Genomic DNA, 17,453 nt, shown 5'->3' on the forward strand with positions numbered 1-17,453 from the left:
AAACCACCGCGTAAAGGTGGCTTTGAAGCCATGCGCAAGGGACCTTGACTGACAAGAAGGGGAGAGGCCTCGCTGTTAGAAGGGGAGGCCGTTGTCGTCGGTGCCCTTGGGAGCCTCCTGGGCTGGTTATGTCCTGCTGTGTCGTCCCTCCAGCAGGTCTCTCCGAAATCCCCCATGAGGACCAGGGCCCACCAACAGGAGGCTGCTCCTACTTGGCCGGTGAGGGCCTCACCCGCTGCTTCTGCCCGGTCAGGCAGCCTGCAGCAGGCAGCCACTGCAACGTCACCCTTCCCTGCCTGCTCTTTAGTCCTCACCCAGGAGCCCTCAGTCACCCTCACTCTGCTCTTCAGCCAGGCAGAGCTCCACGCTCTCCAGCTGCTCCCTCACCTAAAGGGCACCTGCCGTCCTCCTTGTGCTGGCCTGTCCCTCCAGAGGAGCCTGTGTCCCTCCAGTGCTCACCCCGGTGCTGGCGGCCATCCCACCGCGCCTCCGCCATCCCCACAAGATCATGGCCCAGCAACTGCCCCCAGGGCTCAAACCCACCGGGGCCAGAGGTGGCCCCCACCCCAGGGACGCCCCCGCGCTGGGGGGACAGGACTGGCGTGAGGGGATGCAGCCAGGGCTCCGTCCCCAGTGCCCACTCTGCATGCTGCGGGTCCCTCTGCCCCCCATCACCTCTGGTGTGAGGGGGCCGCAGCCCCATGGCTGCATCTACTCGGGATTAGTTTTGCACCAGGTTGTCCCACACCAAAAACAAGGTTCCCCCCCGCTTCCATCCCCCAGTCCCAGCAATAATCATCTCCGCCAGCCTGTGGGGGGGGGCCACGCGCCCCTGCCCCAGGCCACCCCCACCCACTCGGGGTCGTCCCCATCCCACACACATGCACACACACTACCTCCCTCCCCTGGCTGCTCCCTGCCAGCTTCTCCAGCCGCTCGCAGGTTTCGCTGCCGAGGGGAAAGGCCCTGTCGGATGGTGGCCGGAGCGACCCGGGCTGCCACCTCCCAAATGCGATGCCGCTGCACACAGCTGCTCGAGGGGCCACAGCCAAAGCAGGGGGGTCACTGCCTGCCTGCCTGCCGCGTTCCCGACTCCGTCAGTGGGATCGAGCGCACCCTCAGCAAGTTTGCCGACAACGCCAAGCTGTCTGGTGCGGTCGACACGCTGGAGGGAAGGGATGCCGTCCAGAGCGACCTTGACAGGCTCGAGAGGTGGGCCCGTGTGAACCTCATGGCGCTCACGAGGCCAAGCGCAAGGTCCTGCACGTGGCTCGGGGCAATCCCAAGCACATATACAGGCTGGGTGATGAGTGGATTGAGAGCAGCCCTGCGGAGAAGGACTTGGGTGAGTTGGTTGATGAGAAGCCCAACGGGACCTGACAACGTGCGCTCGCGGTCCAGAAAGCCAGCCGTATCCCGGGCTGCATCCGAAGCAGCGTGACCAGCAGGTTGAGGGAGGTGATTCTCCCCCCGTACTCCGCTCTGGCGAGACCCCACCTGCAGTACTGCATCCGGCTCTGGGCCCCGCCCTGCCCCATAAGAAGGACATGGACTTGTTGGAGCGAGTCCAGAGGAGGGCCACAAAGATGATCAGGGAGCTGGAGCACCTCTCCTGTGAGGACAGGCTGAGAGAGTTGGGGTTGTTCAGCCTGGAGAAGAGAAGGCTCCGGGGAGACCTTACTGCAGCCTTTCAATTTATAAAGGGGGCTTATAAGAAAGAGAGAAAGACTTTTTACCAGGGCCTGTAGTGACAGGACAACAGGCAACAGTTTTAAACCGAAGGAGGGTAGGTTTAGACTGGACAAAGGAAGAATTTTTTTACAATGGGGGTGGTGAGGCACTGGACCAGGTCGCCCAGAGAGGCCGCGGCTGCCCCATCCCTGGCAGTGTTCAAGGCCAGGCTGGATGGGGCTCGGAGCAACCTGGTCTGGTGGAAGGCGTCCCTGCCCATGGAGATGGTCTTTAAGGTCCCTTCCAACCCAACCCATTCTAGTATTCTGTGAATTCCAAATTCCTTCTTTGCCTAGGCCCAGGTTTTAACTGGCCTGTAAAGGAGCAATGCTGCACTGATTTTTGGGTGCGGCAAAAGCGCAGAAATGTCACTTGGTAATTTCTGTAATGAAAAGAAACTGGGGAAAAGCGAGGACGCCTGGTAGCTTTGCCCTGTAGGTCAGAGCGACGTTTAAGATGTCGGCCCCCTCACGAACTTGAAGATCAAAGCCGTCAATATCAGATTTTCGAACAGGGCCGGCTGAAGTCGGTGTGACCAAGAAGTGGGTTTCAACCGATGCCCTTTAACTTTGGAATCTGCTTCGCTGTGGCTTCCAGACCGGCGGGGCAGCCGGAGCTGGAGCTTTACTGTCCAGAGCGGCGGTCAGAGACTGAAGGGGTTAACGCCTCAAGCTCTGCGGCGGGGCCGGTTCGCCCTCGCGGCGCGCTCTGCCTCACAACGAACCCTGCCTGGCAACGAACCGCGGGCAGCTGCGGCGGCGGGCGGGCGGGCGGGCGGCAACGGGCTCGGCGCGCGGGCCGGAGGGCTCGCGGTTCCCTGTTCTGATAGGCCGAGCGGGGCAGCTCGCCCTCTACGGCCCGAGGGCCAAGACCGGTCCCACCTGCAGGGAGGGAGAAGCGACTCCCCGAGCCGGCCCCCAAGCCCGACGGCCCGTCTCGCGGAGGTTCTGGAAGCGCGAACCGCGCGTGACGCCTGATTGGCTCGAGTGCCCGCCGGGGGCGGGGCGAGGAGATCATAAAAGGACAGGAAGGGCAGCGCCGCGTGCGTTGGCCCCCAGGGAGTTGGCGCCTTCGGCTGACGGGCGGACGGGCAGACTGACTGACTGACTGACTGACTGACTGACTGACTGACTGACTGACTGACTGACTGACTGACTGACTGACTGGCGTCCTCGGCTGGCGGTGGCGTCCTCGGCTGGCGGGACCCATCGGCTGAGCGGCTGGCGCCCTCGGGGGACTGGCCCAGCGTTGCAGCAAGGACAGGTGAAATGTCTGCTTTCTTTCTTGTCTCAGTTTTCTCTTTCCCTGATCCCCATACCTCATCCCCTTAGCCATGAACCGTTGCCCAAGTCTGGGACTAGGAGTGGATCTAGCTGCCCCTCGGCTCCTCTGTGAGAAGGAGTCTGGAAAGCAAGGGGGTCCACTCTGAACCTCGTGACTCAACGGGAGGGCTCTCCTCACTATCTCCCTGAGCCGATCCCTAAAATGGACAGGCAAAATCTCCCCTTCCTTGTCTTTTGGTGTCTTTTTTTCTTTTACCTGATCCCCATACCTCATCCCCTTAGCCATGAACCGTTGCCCAAGTCTGGGACTAGGAGTGGATCTAGCAGGCGAAATCTCCCCTTTCTTGTCTTTTGGTGTCATTTTTTTCATTCCCCGATCCCCATACCTCATCCCCATAGCCATGAACCGTTGCCCAAGTCTGGGACTAGGAGTGGATCTAGCAGGCGAAATCTCCCCTTTCTTGTGTTTTGGTATAATTTTTTCATTCCCCAATCCCCATACCTCATCCCCTTAGCCATGAACCGTTGCCCAAGTCTGGGACTAGGAGTGGATCTAGCTGCCTCTAGGCTCCTCTGTGAGAAGGAGTCTGGAAAGCAAGGGGGTCCACTCTGAACCTCGTGACTCAACGGCAGGGCTCTCCTCACTGTCTTGCGCAGGTGATCCCCAAATTGGCAAGGCTGGTATCTTGAATGACACGGTTAGCATATTTTATTTATGTAGTCTACTGACTAGTTTCATGCCACCTCTTTGTGTGACCATGCCAGTTGTCAGGAGGATACCAATTCTGGTAAGTGGGAATTCCTGTTGACCAAACAACAGTTGAATTTTCTGAGTTTCAGGTACCCGGGGGTCGTTTTGCTGTAGTCCTGACCTGGGAATCGGCAAACTTGAGTTGTCATCTTGAGCAATTGTGAGACGGCAGTGGTTAGAGTTGTAGAGAATGTGGTCTTGTTTGGTTTTGCTGTGTTCTTTAGGCAGAAGTTGTTTTGGAAGGATTGTGTTCAGTTCTGATGACCATTTTTTTCATGGGGCTGAAGGGCACCAGCCTCGTGGTGAGTCAGGTAGGGGCTGGGGGAGTGCAGGGCCCCTTTCCCCCACCCTGTAGCCATAGCACTTGGGGGGGCCAGCCCCAGGGTGGTGCCGTGTCCCCCCTCACCCTGCTTTCCGTCCCCAGGAGACCGTGCAGGTCCTGCAGGCCAAGGTGAACATCCTGGACGTGGCCGTGCTGGACGAAGTGGGGGCCCGGCTGCAGGTGAGAGGGGGGCAGAAGGAGGGAACTGCACGGTGGGTGTCAGGAGGCCATGGGACAGCCATGGGATGGCAGTGGCCAAGGCCATGAAATTGGGGGTGGGCAGTGCTGGATTTGGAGTCTCACCTCTGCTGCCTCCTCCCCAGAGCGTCCTGGGCAAGGTGAATGAAATAGCCAAGCACAAGGCAACTGTGCAAGATGCCGACACGCAGAGCAAGGTAGGAGCTGGAGGGGAGGCCCCCCTAAAGGCAAGCCTGGCATGGTGGGGGACATATGGAGCCCCCCCTCCAGACTGCGCTCACCCCCCCTTCTAGCCCTGGCCCATCCCTCAGATCCACCAGATCTATGAGATGATGCAGCACTGGGACCCCGTGGCCAGCACCTTGCCCAATGTTGCACAGAGGGTGGTGACCATCAGGGACCTGCACAAGCAAGGTGAGGGGCTGAGGGGACGTTGGGGACAGTGGCATGGTGTCACTGGGAGCATCTCGGGGGAGGGGGTTCATGCTGCTCCCCCCCCACCAGCACTGAGCTCTCTTCTCCCTCCCAGCCACGCAGTTCGGGCAGGTCCTCATGCACTTGGACAGCACGCAGCAGGAGATAGCGGGTGTTCTCAAGGACAACACGGTGCTGCTGGCGGAGGTGGGTTCCACCAACACCCCTGGGCTGCAGTGGGATCCCCTTTCTGCCCCTGCCACCGCCCCTCCATTCCTACCTCGGGGTGGAGGGTGGTGCTGTCTCTGTAGCCCCCCGATTTATCCTAACAAACAGCTCAGCTCAAAGTGTATCGGTGTCAGCATCTCCTCTAAGCTGTAGGATATGAGTGTGGCCCAGCTGCTGGGTTTTAAATGTGTCTTTTCATGGTGCATAACCCCCCCACCCCCCGCAGCCTCCTCGGTGCACTAAATCCAATTGCTCTGTCAGAAAGCTGTGACCCGTGGGGAGAACGTCTCCTCGTTGCCAGGTGTGTATGTGCGTGGGATGGGGATGACCCCGAGTGGGTGAGGGTGGTCTGGGGCAGGGGCGCATGGCCCCCCCCCCCCCCCCCCCCCGGCTGGTGGAGATGGGTATTGCTGGGACTGGGGGATGGAAGGCGGGGGGGAACCTTGTTTTTGGTGTGGGACAGCCTGGTGCAAAACTAATCCTGAGTAGACCTGGGCTGCCACATCCCGAATGTGATGCCGCTGCACACAGCTGCTCGAGGGGCCACAGCCGAAGCAGGGGGGTCACTGCCTGCCTGCCGCGTGCCCCGACTCCGTCCTCCTGGTGTCCCTTCGTATGACAGCAGGTGCTGCTCTCTGAGCCGGTGAGAGACCCCATTCCTCTTGGGAGCCTGGTGTCTGTGCGGGCTAGAGCAGAGGGCTAGTCTTCATTCTTCCCTTTCCTGGGCTCTTGTTCCCCTCTGGGGCTGGATCCTGGATCCTGGATCCTGGTGGGCGCTGGACACTGGAGCCCATGTGGTGTGGCCGTCCGTGCACATGCGCACACTCGTGGTGCACGCGCATCTGTCTGAGCGTCTGCTGGGACTACACGCGCAGCCTGGCTCCTGCTTGGTCCTGCGGTGGGGAGCTGTGGCAGCCGCCTGGTGAAGGAACCATCAAACCCGCCAGGGAGACATCAACAGGTGGTGCCTGCGGTCGCTCCCACCGGTGGGCTAAGAGCCATGCTGAGCGTGGTGCCCCGTTCCCCAGCGGAAGCGGCTGGGCCCCAGGTCAGCTCTTGGCGCCAGCCCAGGGAGTTGGCGGCCATGTCACAGTGGACAGCGATGACTGTGTCTCTGTGATGTCGCCTTGGGCCTGTGACATCGGCGCCCCGCGGCGGGTATAAAAGGGGCTGCTGCCAGAGGCGGGGGAGCATTTGGGGGACAACCTCGGTGCTGCTAGGCAGGAGATTGGAGAGAACTCGCCAATGACCTGTCCCATGGCTACCATGCAGCGGAAGGCCCTGACGGGGGAGAGGCAAGTGAGGGCAGAGCAGCTTCACGGACCCTGCACGGGCACCCGGCACAGCAGGGAAGGGGGAGCTCCTTCTCTGCCCATCAGTCCCTGGTGCCCCCAACACCTCGGGAAGAGGGTGCCCGTGTGCGGCTCATCTTCCTGGAACTGCGTCATGGAACGCTGTTTGGAAAAGAGCAGCATGGAGCTGCAGCAGCTGGAGAAGCAGATGGCCCAGATGAAGGCAAGTGCACAGAACCATAGTCTGGCTGAGGTTGGAAGGGACCTCTGGAGATGATCTGGTCTCGTCCAGTGCCCCTGCTCAGGTGGGGTCACCCAGAGCCAGTTGCTCAGGCCCGTGTCCAGAGTCGGGCCTGGGGGTCCCTCTGTCTGCCTGCAGGGCTGGGGAGGAGAGGGGACGCGAGGGCAAAGGCAGTGCCCGAGCGCAGCCGGAGGGGAGTGCGCTTGGGGAGTGTCCCGGTGCCCTGACGGCTTCTCCTCCTCCTCCCCTCTTCTCTCGCAGAAGCACTTTCAAATGGCAAAGAGGGAGGCAGGTGCAGGCCTGGAAGTGGCGCAGGAGGTACCCCTTCCTGCGCATGGCTCCCCGCGACGTCCCCCGCTGGCTTGGCAGAGGGAGCAGTGGGCGGAGGCGGTAAAAGCTCTTCAGGAGGAGGCCCTGATCAATGAGGTACTGGGGACAGGGGGCGCGGGGGCTCAACGTGTTCGTGGGGGAACACCCCCTCAGAGGAGGCATGGCATGGATTCTTAACCAGGCCCTTTGCTTCTCCAGCTGCTGAGGAACAAGCTCCAGCACCTGCGGGAGAGACGGAAAGGCCTCCAAGAGCCAACAGCTTTGTGAGTGGCAGCGGGGCCCTGACTGAAATCTGGGGCAGGGGGTTTGGGGGGGTTGCTGAGCAGCACTGGGCAGGCCTCTGCTGCTCACAGACATCTTCCTGGCTCCTCCAGCCCGCTCTGGAGAGCCCTGTCTAAGTGGCTCAAAACAGCACTGAGCAACTCGGGACTCCTGGAAGCAGCTCTGCACAACTCTGAGCAGCTCCCAGGCTCTCCTCCGTGTCCTCCGGGCCTGGGGTGGGTCTGTGCGGTGCTGGGATGCCGGGGTTGCCTGGTGCTCCCTGTTGGCCACCCAGGGGTTCACCATGCTGGCCAAGGTCTCTTCTCACAGCCCAAACCCCGCGGTGTCTGTAGCAGGGGGAAGACGGCGGCGCAGGCAGACGTGGCAGGCGAGAGCGTGCTGCAGGAGCTGGTGGCTGTGCGGCTGGTAGGACAGACAACCCCGCTGTGGGCCTTGGGGAGGGAAGGGTCTGCACTGTGCCTAGGGGACACGGGGGCGCTCACTGATCTCGGCAGGGACGAGGGAGGGGGTCTGAGCCCCCAGACCTCAGCTGCCTCACGCACCCCAACGCATGTCCCTGTGTGCCTTGGCTTGTAGGAGGAGCAGCTGGCGTCAAGGAGGCGCAAGATCACTTCTTGGCTGCGGTGAGTTGCTCTGGGGGCTCGGGGTGCCGGGGCTCTTCCCTACGCAGTGGGATGCCCGTGCCACTGGTCCAGGGGCACTGGGCAGCTTTGGACTTGTCAGGGATGAAGTACTTCAGGGTTTCTTTTCTTCCTTGCTTGGGCAGCACGTAGCGGGGGATTTTGGGGGCCCACTGGGGAGAGGTACAGCAGAGCCTCAGCCAGTCCCGAGCAGGGTGTGTTGTGCCCAGCGCGGCGCGAGGTCCCACGGTGGCATTCAAAGAGGGTGGTTGTCAAGAGCTGAGACAAATTTACTCCCTGCTCTGCCTGACCCCTCTCCTGTCCCGCAGGAGATTTCTTCTGTTCCTCGCCTTCCTGCAGATGATCATCCTCCTCATCTTCGTCCTCCTGAAGAGCGACATGCTCGATGGAGTCCTGCCACCAGAGCTGAAAGACGCCTTTGGGAGCTGCCCAGGGAGGTCCCAGTTCTCTTGAAATCAAACTAGAACGAGAATAAAGAAACCTGTGATTGTAGGACAAGCGCGTCACCTTGTCTCTGTTACCTAAGAAAAACCACCGCGTAAAGGTGGCTTTGAAGCCATGCGCAAGGGACCTTGACTGACAAGAAGGGGAGAGGCCTCGCTGTTAGAAGGGGAGGCCGTTGTCGTCGGTGCCCTTGGGAGCCTCCTGGGCTGGTTATGTCCTGCTGTGTCGTCCCTCCAGCAGGTCTCTCCGAAATCCCCCATGAGGACCAGGGCCCACCAACAGGAGGCTGCTCCTACTTGGCCGGTGAGGGCCTCACCCGCTGCTTCTGCCCGGTCAGGCAGCCTGCAGCAGGCAGCCACTGCAACGTCACCCTTCCCTGCCTGCTCTTTAGTCCTCACCCAGGAGCCCTCAGTCACCCTCACTCTGCTCTTCAGCCAGGCAGAGCTCCACGCTCTCCAGCTGCTCCCTCACCTAAAGGGCACCTGCCGTCCTCCTTGTGCTGGCCTGTCCCTCCAGAGGAGCCTGTGTCCCTCCAGTGCTCACCCCGGTGCTGGCGGCCATCCCACCGCGCCTCCGCCATCCCCACAAGATCATGGCCCAGCAACTGCCCCCAGGGCTCAAACCCACCGGGGCCAGAGGTGGCCCCCACCCCAGGGACGCCCCCGCGCTGGGGGGACAGGACTGGCGTGAGGGGATGCAGCCAGGGCTCCGTCCCCAGTGCCCACTCTGCATGCTGCGGGTCCCTCTGCCCCCCATCACCTCTGGTGTGAGGGGGCCGCAGCCCCATGGCTGCATCTACTCGGGATTAGTTTTGCACCAGGTTGTCCCACACCAAAAACAAGGTTCCCCCCCGCTTCCATCCCCCAGTCCCAGCAATAATCATCTCCGCCAGCCTGTGGGGGGGGGCCACGCGCCCCTGCCCCAGGCCACCCCCACCCACTCGGGGTCGTCCCCATCCCACACACATGCACACACACTACCTCCCTCCCCTGGCTGCTCCCTGCCAGCTTCTCCAGCCGCTCGCAGGTTTCGCTGCCGAGGGGAAAGGCCCTGTCGGATGGTGGCCGGAGCGACCCGGGCTGCCACCTCCCAAATGCGATGCCGCTGCACACAGCTGCTCGAGGGGCCACAGCCAAAGCAGGGGGGTCACTGCCTGCCTGCCTGCCGCGTTCCCGACTCCGTCAGTGGGATCGAGCGCACCCTCAGCAAGTTTGCCGACAACGCCAAGCTGTCTGGTGCGGTCGACACGCTGGAGGGAAGGGATGCCGTCCAGAGCGACCTTGACAGGCTCGAGAGGTGGGCCCGTGTGAACCTCATGGCGCTCACGAGGCCAAGCGCAAGGTCCTGCACGTGGCTCGGGGCAATCCCAAGCACATATACAGGCTGGGTGATGAGTGGATTGAGAGCAGCCCTGCGGAGAAGGACTTGGGTGAGTTGGTTGATGAGAAGCCCAACGGGACCTGACAACGTGCGCTCGCGGTCCAGAAAGCCAGCCGTATCCCGGGCTGCATCCGAAGCAGCGTGACCAGCAGGTTGAGGGAGGTGATTCTCCCCCCGTACTCCGCTCTGGCGAGACCCCACCTGCAGTACTGCATCCGGCTCTGGGCCCCGCCCTGCCCCATAAGAAGGACATGGACTTGTTGGAGCGAGTCCAGAGGAGGGCCACAAAGATGATCAGGGAGCTGGAGCACCTCTCCTGTGAGGACAGGCTGAGAGAGTTGGGGTTGTTCAGCCTGGAGAAGAGAAGGCTCCGGGGAGACCTTACTGCAGCCTTTCAATTTATAAAGGGGGCTTATAAGAAAGAGAGAAAGACTTTTTACCAGGGCCTGTAGTGACAGGACAACAGGCAACAGTTTTAAACCGAAGGAGGGTAGGTTTAGACTGGACAAAGGAAGAATTTTTTTACAATGGGGGTGGTGAGGCACTGGACCAGGTCGCCCAGAGAGGCCGCGGCTGCCCCATCCCTGGCAGTGTTCAAGGCCAGGCTGGATGGGGCTCGGAGCAACCTGGTCTGGTGGAAGGCGTCCCTGCCCATGGAGATGGTCTTTAAGGTCCCTTCCAACCCAACCCATTCTAGTATTCTGTGAATTCCAAATTCCTTCTTTGCCTAGGCCCAGGTTTTAACTGGCCTGTAAAGGAGCAATGCTGCACTGATTTTTGGGTGCGGCAAAAGCGCAGAAATGTCACTTGGTAATTTCTGTAATGAAAAGAAACTGGGGAAAAGCGAGGACGCCTGGTAGCTTTGCCCTGTAGGTCAGAGCGACGTTTAAGATGTCGGCCCCCTCACGAACTTGAAGATCAAAGCCGTCAATATCAGATTTTCGAACAGGGCCGGCTGAAGTCGGTGTGACCAAGAAGTGGGTTTCAACCGATGCCCTTTAACTTTGGAATCTGCTTCGCTGTGGCTTCCAGACCGGCGGGGCAGCCGGAGCTGGAGCTTTACTGTCCAGAGCGGCGGTCAGAGACTGAAGGGGTTAACGCCTCAAGCTCTGCGGCGGGGCCGGTTCGCCCTCGCGGCGCGCTCTGCCTCACAACGAACCCTGCCTGGCAACGAACCGCGGGCAGCTGCGGCGGCGGGCGGGCGGGCGGGCGGCAACGGGCTCGGCGCGCGGGCCGGAGGGCTCGCGGTTCCCTGTTCTGATAGGCCGAGCGGGGCAGCTCGCCCTCTACGGCCCGAGGGCCAAGACCGGTCCCACCTGCAGGGAGGGAGAAGCGACTCCCCGAGCCGGCCCCCAAGCCCGACGGCCCGTCTCGCGGAGGTTCTGGAAGCGCGAACCGCGCGTGACGCCTGATTGGCTCGAGTGCCCGCCGGGGGCGGGGCGAGGAGATCATAAAAGGACAGGAAGGGCAGCGCCGCGTGCGTTGGCCCCCAGGGAGTTGGCGCCTTCGGCTGACGGGCGGACGGGCAGACTGACTGACTGACTGACTGACTGACTGACTGACTGACTGACTGACTGACTGACTGGCGTCCTCGGCTGGCGGTGGCGTCCTCGGCTGGCGGGACCCATCGGCTGAGCGGCTGGCGCCCTCGGGGGACTGGCCCAGCGTTGCAGCAAGGACAGGTGAAATGTCTGCTTTCTTTCTTGTCTCAGTTTTCTCTTTCCCTGATCCCCATACCTCATCCCCTTAGCCATGAACCGTTGCCCAAGTCTGGGACTAGGAGTGGATCTAGCTGCCCCTCGGCTCCTCTGTGAGAAGGAGTCTGGAAAGCAAGGGGGTCCACTCTGAACCTCGTGACTCAACGGGAGGGCTCTCCTCACTATCTCCCTGAGCCGATCCCTAAAATGGACAGGCAAAATCTCCCCTTCCTTGTCTTTTGGTGTCTTTTTTTCTTTTACCTGATCCCCATACCTCATCCCCTTAGCCATGAACCGTTGCCCAAGTCTGGGACTAGGAGTGGATCTAGCAGGCGAAATCTCCCCTTTCTTGTCTTTTGGTGTCATTTTTTTCATTCCCCGATCCCCATACCTCATCCCCATAGCCATGAACCGTTGCCCAAGTCTGGGACTAGGAGTGGATCTAGCAGGCGAAATCTCCCCTTTCTTGTCTTTTGGTATAATTTTTTCATTCCCCAATCCCCATACCTCATCCCCTTAGCCATGAACCGTTGCCCAAGTCTGGGACTAGGAGTGGATCTAGCTGCCTCTAGGCTCCTCTGTGAGAAGGAGTCTGGAAAGCAAGGGGGTCCACTCTGAACCTCGTGACTCAACGGCAGGGCTCTCCTCACTGTCTTGCGCAGGTGATCCCCAAATTGGCAAGGCTGGTATCTTGAATGACACGGTTAGCATATTTTATTTATGTAGTCTACTGACTAGTTTCATGCCACCTCTTTGTGTGACCATGCCAGTTGTCAGGAGGATACCAATTCTGGTAAGTGGGAATTCCTGTTGACCAAACAACAGTTGAATTTTCTGAGTTTCAGGTACCCGGGGGTCGTTTTGCTGTAGTCCTGACCTGGGAATCAGCAAACTTGAGTTGTCATCTTGAGCAATTGTGAGACGGCAGTGGTTAGAGTTGTAGAGAATGTGGTCTTGTTTGGTTTTGCTGTGTTCTTTAGGCAGAAGTTGTTTTGGAAGGATTGTGTTCAGTTCTGATGACCATTTTTTTCATGGGGCTGAAGGGCACCAGCCTCGTGGTGAGTCAGGTAGGGGCTGGGGGAGTGCAGGGCCCCTTTCCCCCACCCTGTAGCCATAGCACTTGGGGGGGCCAGCCCCAGGGTGGTGCCGTGTCCCCCCTCACCCTGCTTTCCGTCCCCAGGAGACCGTGCAGGTCCTGCAGGCCAAGGTGAACATCCTGGACGTGGCCGTGCTGGACGAAGTGGGGGCCCGGCTGCAGGTGAGAGGGGGGCAGAAGGAGGGAACTGCACGGTGGGTGTCAGGAGGCCATGGGACAGCCATGGGATGGCAGTGGCCAAGGCCATGAAATTGGGGGTGGGCAGTGCTGGATTTGGAGTCTCACCTCTGCTGCCTCCTCCCCAGAGCGTCCTGGGCAAGGTGAATGAAATAGCCAAGCACAAGGCAACTGTGCAAGATGCCGACACGCAGAGCAAGGTAGGAGCTGGAGGGGAGGCCCCCCTAAAGGCAAGCCTGGCATGGTGGGGGACATATGGAGCCCCCCCTCCAGACTGCGCTCACCCCCCCTTCTAGCCCTGGCCCATCCCTCAGATCCACCAGATCTATGAGATGATGCAGCACTGGGACCCCGTGGCCAGCACCTTGCCCAATGTTGCACAGAGGGTGGTGACCATCAGGGACCTGCACAAGCAAGGTGAGGGGCTGAGGGGACGTTGGGGACAGTGGCATGGTGTCACTGGGAGCATCTCGGGGGAGGGGGTTCATGCTGCTCCCCCCCCACCAGCACTGAGCTCTCTTCTCCCTCCCAGCCACGCAGTTCGGGCAGGTCCTCATGCACTTGGACAGCACGCAGCAGGAGATAGCGGGTGTTCTCAAGGACAACACGGTGCTGCTGGCGGAGGTGGGTTCCACCAACACCCCTGGGCTGCAGTGGGATCCCCTTTCTGCCCCTGCCACCGCCCCTCCATTCCTACCTCGGGGTGGAGGGTGGTGCTGTCTCTGTAGCCCCCCGATTTATCCTAACAAACAGCTCAGCTCAAAGTGTATCGGTGTCAGCATCTCCTCTAAGCTGTAGGATATGAGTGTGGCCCAGCTGCTGGGTTTTAAATGTGTCTTTTCATGGTGCATAACCCCCCCACCCCCCGCAGCCTCCTCGGTGCACTAAATCCAATTGCTCTGTCAGAAAGCTGTGACCCGTGGGGAGAACGTCTCCTCGTTGCCAGGTGTGTATGTGCGTGGGATGGGGATGACCCCGAGTGGGTGAGGGTGGTCTGGGGCAGGGGCGCATGGCCCCCCCCCCCCCCCCCCCCCGGCTGGTGGAGATGGGTATTGCTGGGACTGGGGGATGGAAGGCGGGGGGGAACCTTGTTTTTGGTGTGGGACAGCCTGGTGCAAAACTAATCCTGAGTAGACCTGGGCTGCCACATCCCGAATGTGATGCCGCTGCACACAGCTGCTCGAGGGGCCACAGCCGAAGCAGGGGGGTCACTGCCTGCCTGCCGCGTGCCCCGACTCCGTCCTTCTGGTGTCCCTTCGTATGACAGCAGGTGCTGCTCTCTGAGCCGGTGAGAGACCCCATTCCTCTTGGGAGCCTGGTGTCTGTGCGGGCTAGAGCAGAGGGCTAGTCTTCATTCTTCCCTTTCCTGGGCTCTTGTTCCCCTCTGGGGCTGGATCCTGGATCCTGGATCCTGGTGGGCGCTGGACACTGGAGCCCATGTGGTGTGGCCGTCCGTGCACATGCGCACACTCGTGGTGCACGCGCATCTGTCTGAGCGTCTGCTGGGACTACACGCGCAGCCTGGCTCCTGCTTGGTCCTGCGGTGGGGAGCTGTGGCAGCCGCCTGGTGAAGGAACCATCAAACCCGCCAGGGAGACATCAACAGGTGGTGCCTGCGGTCGCTCCCACCGGTGGGCTAAGAGCCATGCTGAGCGTGGTGCCCCGTTCACCAGCGGAAGCGGCTGGGCCCCAGGTCAGCTCTTGGCGCCAGCCCAGGGAGTTGTCGGCCATGTCACAGTGGACAGCGATGACTGTGTCTCTGTGATGTCGCCTTGGGCCTGTGACATCGGCGCCCCGCGGCGGGTATAAAAGGGGCTGCTGCCAGAGGCGGGGGAGCATTTGGGGGACAACCTCGGTGCTGCTAGGCAGGAGATTGGAGAGAACTCGCCAATGACCTGTCCCATGGCTACCATGCAGCGGAAGGCCCTGACGGGGGAGAGGCAAGTGAGGGCAGAGCAGCTTCACGGACCCTGCACGGGCACCCGGCACAGCAGGGAAGGGGGAGCTCCTTCTCTGCCCATCAGTCCCTGGTGCCCCCAACACCTCGGGAAGAGGGTGCCCGTGTGCGGCTCATCTTCCTGGAACTGCGTCATGGAACGCTGTTTGGAAAAGAGCAGCATGGAGCTGCAGCAGCTGGAGAAGCAGATGGCCCAGATGAAGGCAAGTGCACAGAACCATAGTCTGGCTGAGGTTGGAAGGGACCTCTGGAGATGATCTGGTCTCGTCCAGTGCCCCTGCTCAGGTGGGGTCACCCAGAGCCAGTTGCTCAGGCCCGTGTCCAGAGTCGGGCCTGGGGGTCCCTCTGTCTGCCTGCAGGGCTGGGGAGGAGAGGGGACGCGAGGGCAAAGGCAGTGCCCGAGCGCAGCCGGAGGGGAGTGCGCTTGGGGAGTGTCCCGGTGCCCTGACGGCTTCTCCTCCTCCTCCCCTCTTCTCTCGCAGAAGCACTTTCAAATGGCAAAGAGGGAGGCAGGTGCAGGCCTGGAAGTGGCGCAGGAGGTACCCCTTCCTGCGCATGGCTCCCCGCGACGTCCCCCGCTGGCTTGGCAGAGGGAGCAGTGGGCGGAGGCGGTAAAAGCTCTTCAGGAGGAGGCCCTGATCAATGAGGTACTGGGGACAGGGGGCGCGGGGGCTCAACGTGTTCGTGGGGGAACACCCCCTCAGAGGAGGCATGGCATGGATTCTTAACCAGGCCCTTTGCTTCTCCAGCTGCTGAGGAACAAGCTCCAGCACCTGCGGGAGAGACGGAAAGGCCTCCAAGAGCCAACAGCTTTGTGAGTGGCAGCGGGGCCCTGACTGAAATCTGGGGCAGGGGGTTTGGGGGGGTTGCTGAGCAGCACTGGGCAGGCCTCTGCTGCTCACAGACATCTTCCTGGCTCCTCCAGCCCGCTCTGGAGAGCCCTGTCTAAGTGGCTCAAAACAGCACTGAGCAACTCGGGACTCCTGGAAGCAGCTCTGCACAACTCTGAGCAGCTCCCAGGCTCTCCTCCGTGTCCTCCGGGCCTGGGGTGGGTCTGTGCGGTGCTGGGATGCCGGGGTTGCCTGGTGCTCCCTGTTGGCCACCCAGGGGTTCACCATGCCGGCCAAGGTCTCTTCTCACAGCCCAAACCCCGCGGTGTCTGTAGCAGGGGGAAGACGGCGGCGCAGGCAGACGTGGCAGGCGAGAGCGTGCTGCAGGAGCTGGTGGCTGTGCGGCTGGTAGGACAGACAACCCCGCTGTGGGCCTTGGGGAGGGAAGGGTCTGCACTGTGCCTAGGGGACACGGGGGCGCTCACTGATCTCGGCAGGGACGAGGGAGGGGGTCTGAGCCCCCAGACCTCAGCTGCCTCACGCACCCCAACGCATGTCCCTGTGTGCCTTGGCTTGTAGGAGGAGCAGCTGGCGTCAAGGAGGCGCAAGATCACTTCTTGGCTGCGGTGAGTTGCTCTGGGGGCTCGGGGTGCCGGGGCTCTTCCCTACGCAGTGGGATGCCCGTGCCACTGGTCCAGGGGCACTGGGCAGCTTTGGACTTGTCAGGGATGAAGTACTTCAGGGTTTCTTTTCTTCCTTGCTTGGGCAGCACGTAGCGGGGGATTTTGGGGGCCCACTGGGGAGAGGTACAGCAGAGCCTCAGCCAGTCCCGAGCAGGGTGTGTTGTGCCCAGCGCGGCGCGAGGTCCCACGGTGGCATTCAAAGAGGGTGGTTGTCAAGAGCTGAGACAAATTTACTCCCTGCTCTGCCTGACCCCTCTCCTGTCCCGCAGGAGATTTCTTCTGTTCCTCGCCTTCCTGCAGATGATCATCCTCCTCATCTTCGTCCTCCTGAAGAGCGACATGCTCGATGGAGTCCTGCCACCAGAGCTGAAAGACGCCTTTGGGAGCTGCCCAGGGAGGTCCCAGTTCTCTTGAAATCAAACTAGAACGAGAATAAAGAAACCTGTGATTGTAGGACAAGCGCGTCACCTTGTCTCTGTTACCTAAGAAAAACCACCGCGTAAAGGTGGCTTTGAAGCCATGCGCAAGGGACCTTGACTGACAAGAAGGGGAGAGGCCTCGCTGTTAGAAGGGGAGGCCGTTGTCGTCGGTGCCCTTGGGAGCCTCCTGGGCTGGTTATGTCCTGCTGTGTCGTCCCTCCAGCAGGTCTCTCCGAAATCCCCCATGAGGACCAGGGCCCACCAACAGGAGGCTGCTCCTACTTGGCCGGTGAGGGCCTCACCCGCTGCTTCTGCCCGGTCAGGCAGCCTGCAGCAGGCAGCCACTGCAACGTCACCCTTCCCTGCCTGCTCTTTAGTCCTCACCCAGGAGCCCTCAGTCACCCTCACTCTGCTCTTCAGCCAGGCAGAGCTCCACGCTCTCCAGCTGCTCCCTCACCTAAAGGGCACCTGCCGTCCTCCTTGTGCTGGCCTGTCCCTCCAGAGGAGCCTGTGTCCCTCCAGTGCTCACCCCGGTGCTGGCGGCCATCCCACCGCGCCTCCGCCATCCCCACAAGATCATGGCCCAGCAACTGCCCCCAGGGCTCAAACCCACCGGGGCCAGAGGTGGCCCCCACCCCAGGGACGCCCCCGCGCTGGGGGGACAGGACTGGCGTGAGGGGATGCAGCCAGGGCTCCGTCCCCAGTGCCCACTCTGCATGCTGCGGGTCCCTCTGCCCCCCATCACCTCTGGTGTGAGGGGGCCGCAGCCCCATGGCTGCATCTACTCGGGATTAGTTTTGCACCAGGTTGTCCCACACCAAAAACAAGGTTCCCCCCCGCTTCCATCCCCCAGTCCCAGCAATAATCATCTCCGCCAGCCTGTGGGGGGGGGCCACGCGCCCCTGCCCCAGGCCACCCCCACCCACTCGGGGTCATCCCCATCCCACACACATGCACACACACTACCTCCCTCCCCTGGCTGCTCCCTGCCAGCTTCTCCAGCCGCTCGCAGGTTTCGCTGCCGAGGGGAAAGGCCCTGTCGGATGGTGGCCGGAGC

General features: G+C 61.4%; 3 protein-coding genes across 10 annotated transcripts in view; 2 read left to right on the forward strand and 1 right to left on the reverse strand.

Annotated features, from left to right (window-relative positions):
* The window catches only part of LOC126046744 (dynactin subunit 2-like), a 63,900-nt gene that overhangs the window by 19,441 nt on the left and 27,006 nt on the right, over positions 1–17,453 (reverse strand). Inside the window, exon 15 of one of the 8 annotated variants that reach the window (XR_007508403.1) lies at positions 8,005–8,173. The exons of 6 other annotated variants lie outside the window; for them this stretch is intronic. The gene's annotated coding sequence lies outside the window, so the exon portion shown is untranslated. Of the gene's footprint in view, positions 1–8,004; positions 8,174–16,229; positions 16,399–17,453 lie in introns of those variants that run through there. One more of the 8 variants, XR_007508404.1, reaches the window with a different exon arrangement.
* On the forward strand, positions 3,773–5,287 carry LOC126046695 (dynactin subunit 2-like). The gene is made up of 6 exons (XM_049819433.1): positions 3,773–3,802; positions 3,990–4,067; positions 4,190–4,267; positions 4,411–4,482; positions 4,597–4,699; positions 4,815–5,287. Exons 1-6 carry the CDS (start codon positions 3,773–3,775, stop codon positions 5,078–5,080), a joined length of 627 nt encoding a protein of 208 aa, XP_049675390.1. The 3' UTR covers positions 5,081–5,287.
* LOC126046696 (dynactin subunit 2-like) lies at positions 11,998–13,512 on the forward strand. The gene is made up of 6 exons (XM_049819434.1): positions 11,998–12,027; positions 12,215–12,292; positions 12,415–12,492; positions 12,636–12,707; positions 12,822–12,924; positions 13,040–13,512. Exons 1-6 carry the CDS (start codon positions 11,998–12,000, stop codon positions 13,303–13,305), a joined length of 627 nt encoding a protein of 208 aa, XP_049675391.1. The 3' UTR covers positions 13,306–13,512.

The sequence above is a fragment of the Accipiter gentilis genome, chromosome 16 (genome assembly GCF_929443795.1).
Source record: "Accipiter gentilis chromosome 16, bAccGen1.1, whole genome shotgun sequence".
Taxonomy (NCBI): domain Eukaryota; kingdom Metazoa; phylum Chordata; class Aves; order Accipitriformes; family Accipitridae; genus Astur; species Astur gentilis.

Coding starts and splice junctions, on each gene's coding strand:
- LOC126046696 (XM_049819434.1), top strand. CDS start 11,998: ATGCCAGTTGTCAGGAGGATACCAATTCTG. Junction 12,493..12,635: donor AAGTGGGGGCCCGGCTGCAG/GTGAGAGGGGGG, acceptor CCTCCTCCCCAG/AGCGTCCTGGGCAAGGTGAA. Junction 12,925..13,039: donor CAGGGACCTGCACAAGCAAG/GTGAGGGGCTGA, acceptor TCTCCCTCCCAG/CCACGCAGTTCGGGCAGGTC.
- LOC126046695 (XM_049819433.1), top strand. CDS start 3,773: ATGCCAGTTGTCAGGAGGATACCAATTCTG. Junction 3,803..3,989: donor TCAGGAGGATACCAATTCTG/GTAAGTGGGAAT, acceptor TGTGTTCTTTAG/GCAGAAGTTGTTTTGGAAGG. Junction 4,068..4,189: donor TGAAGGGCACCAGCCTCGTG/GTGAGTCAGGTA, acceptor TTCCGTCCCCAG/GAGACCGTGCAGGTCCTGCA.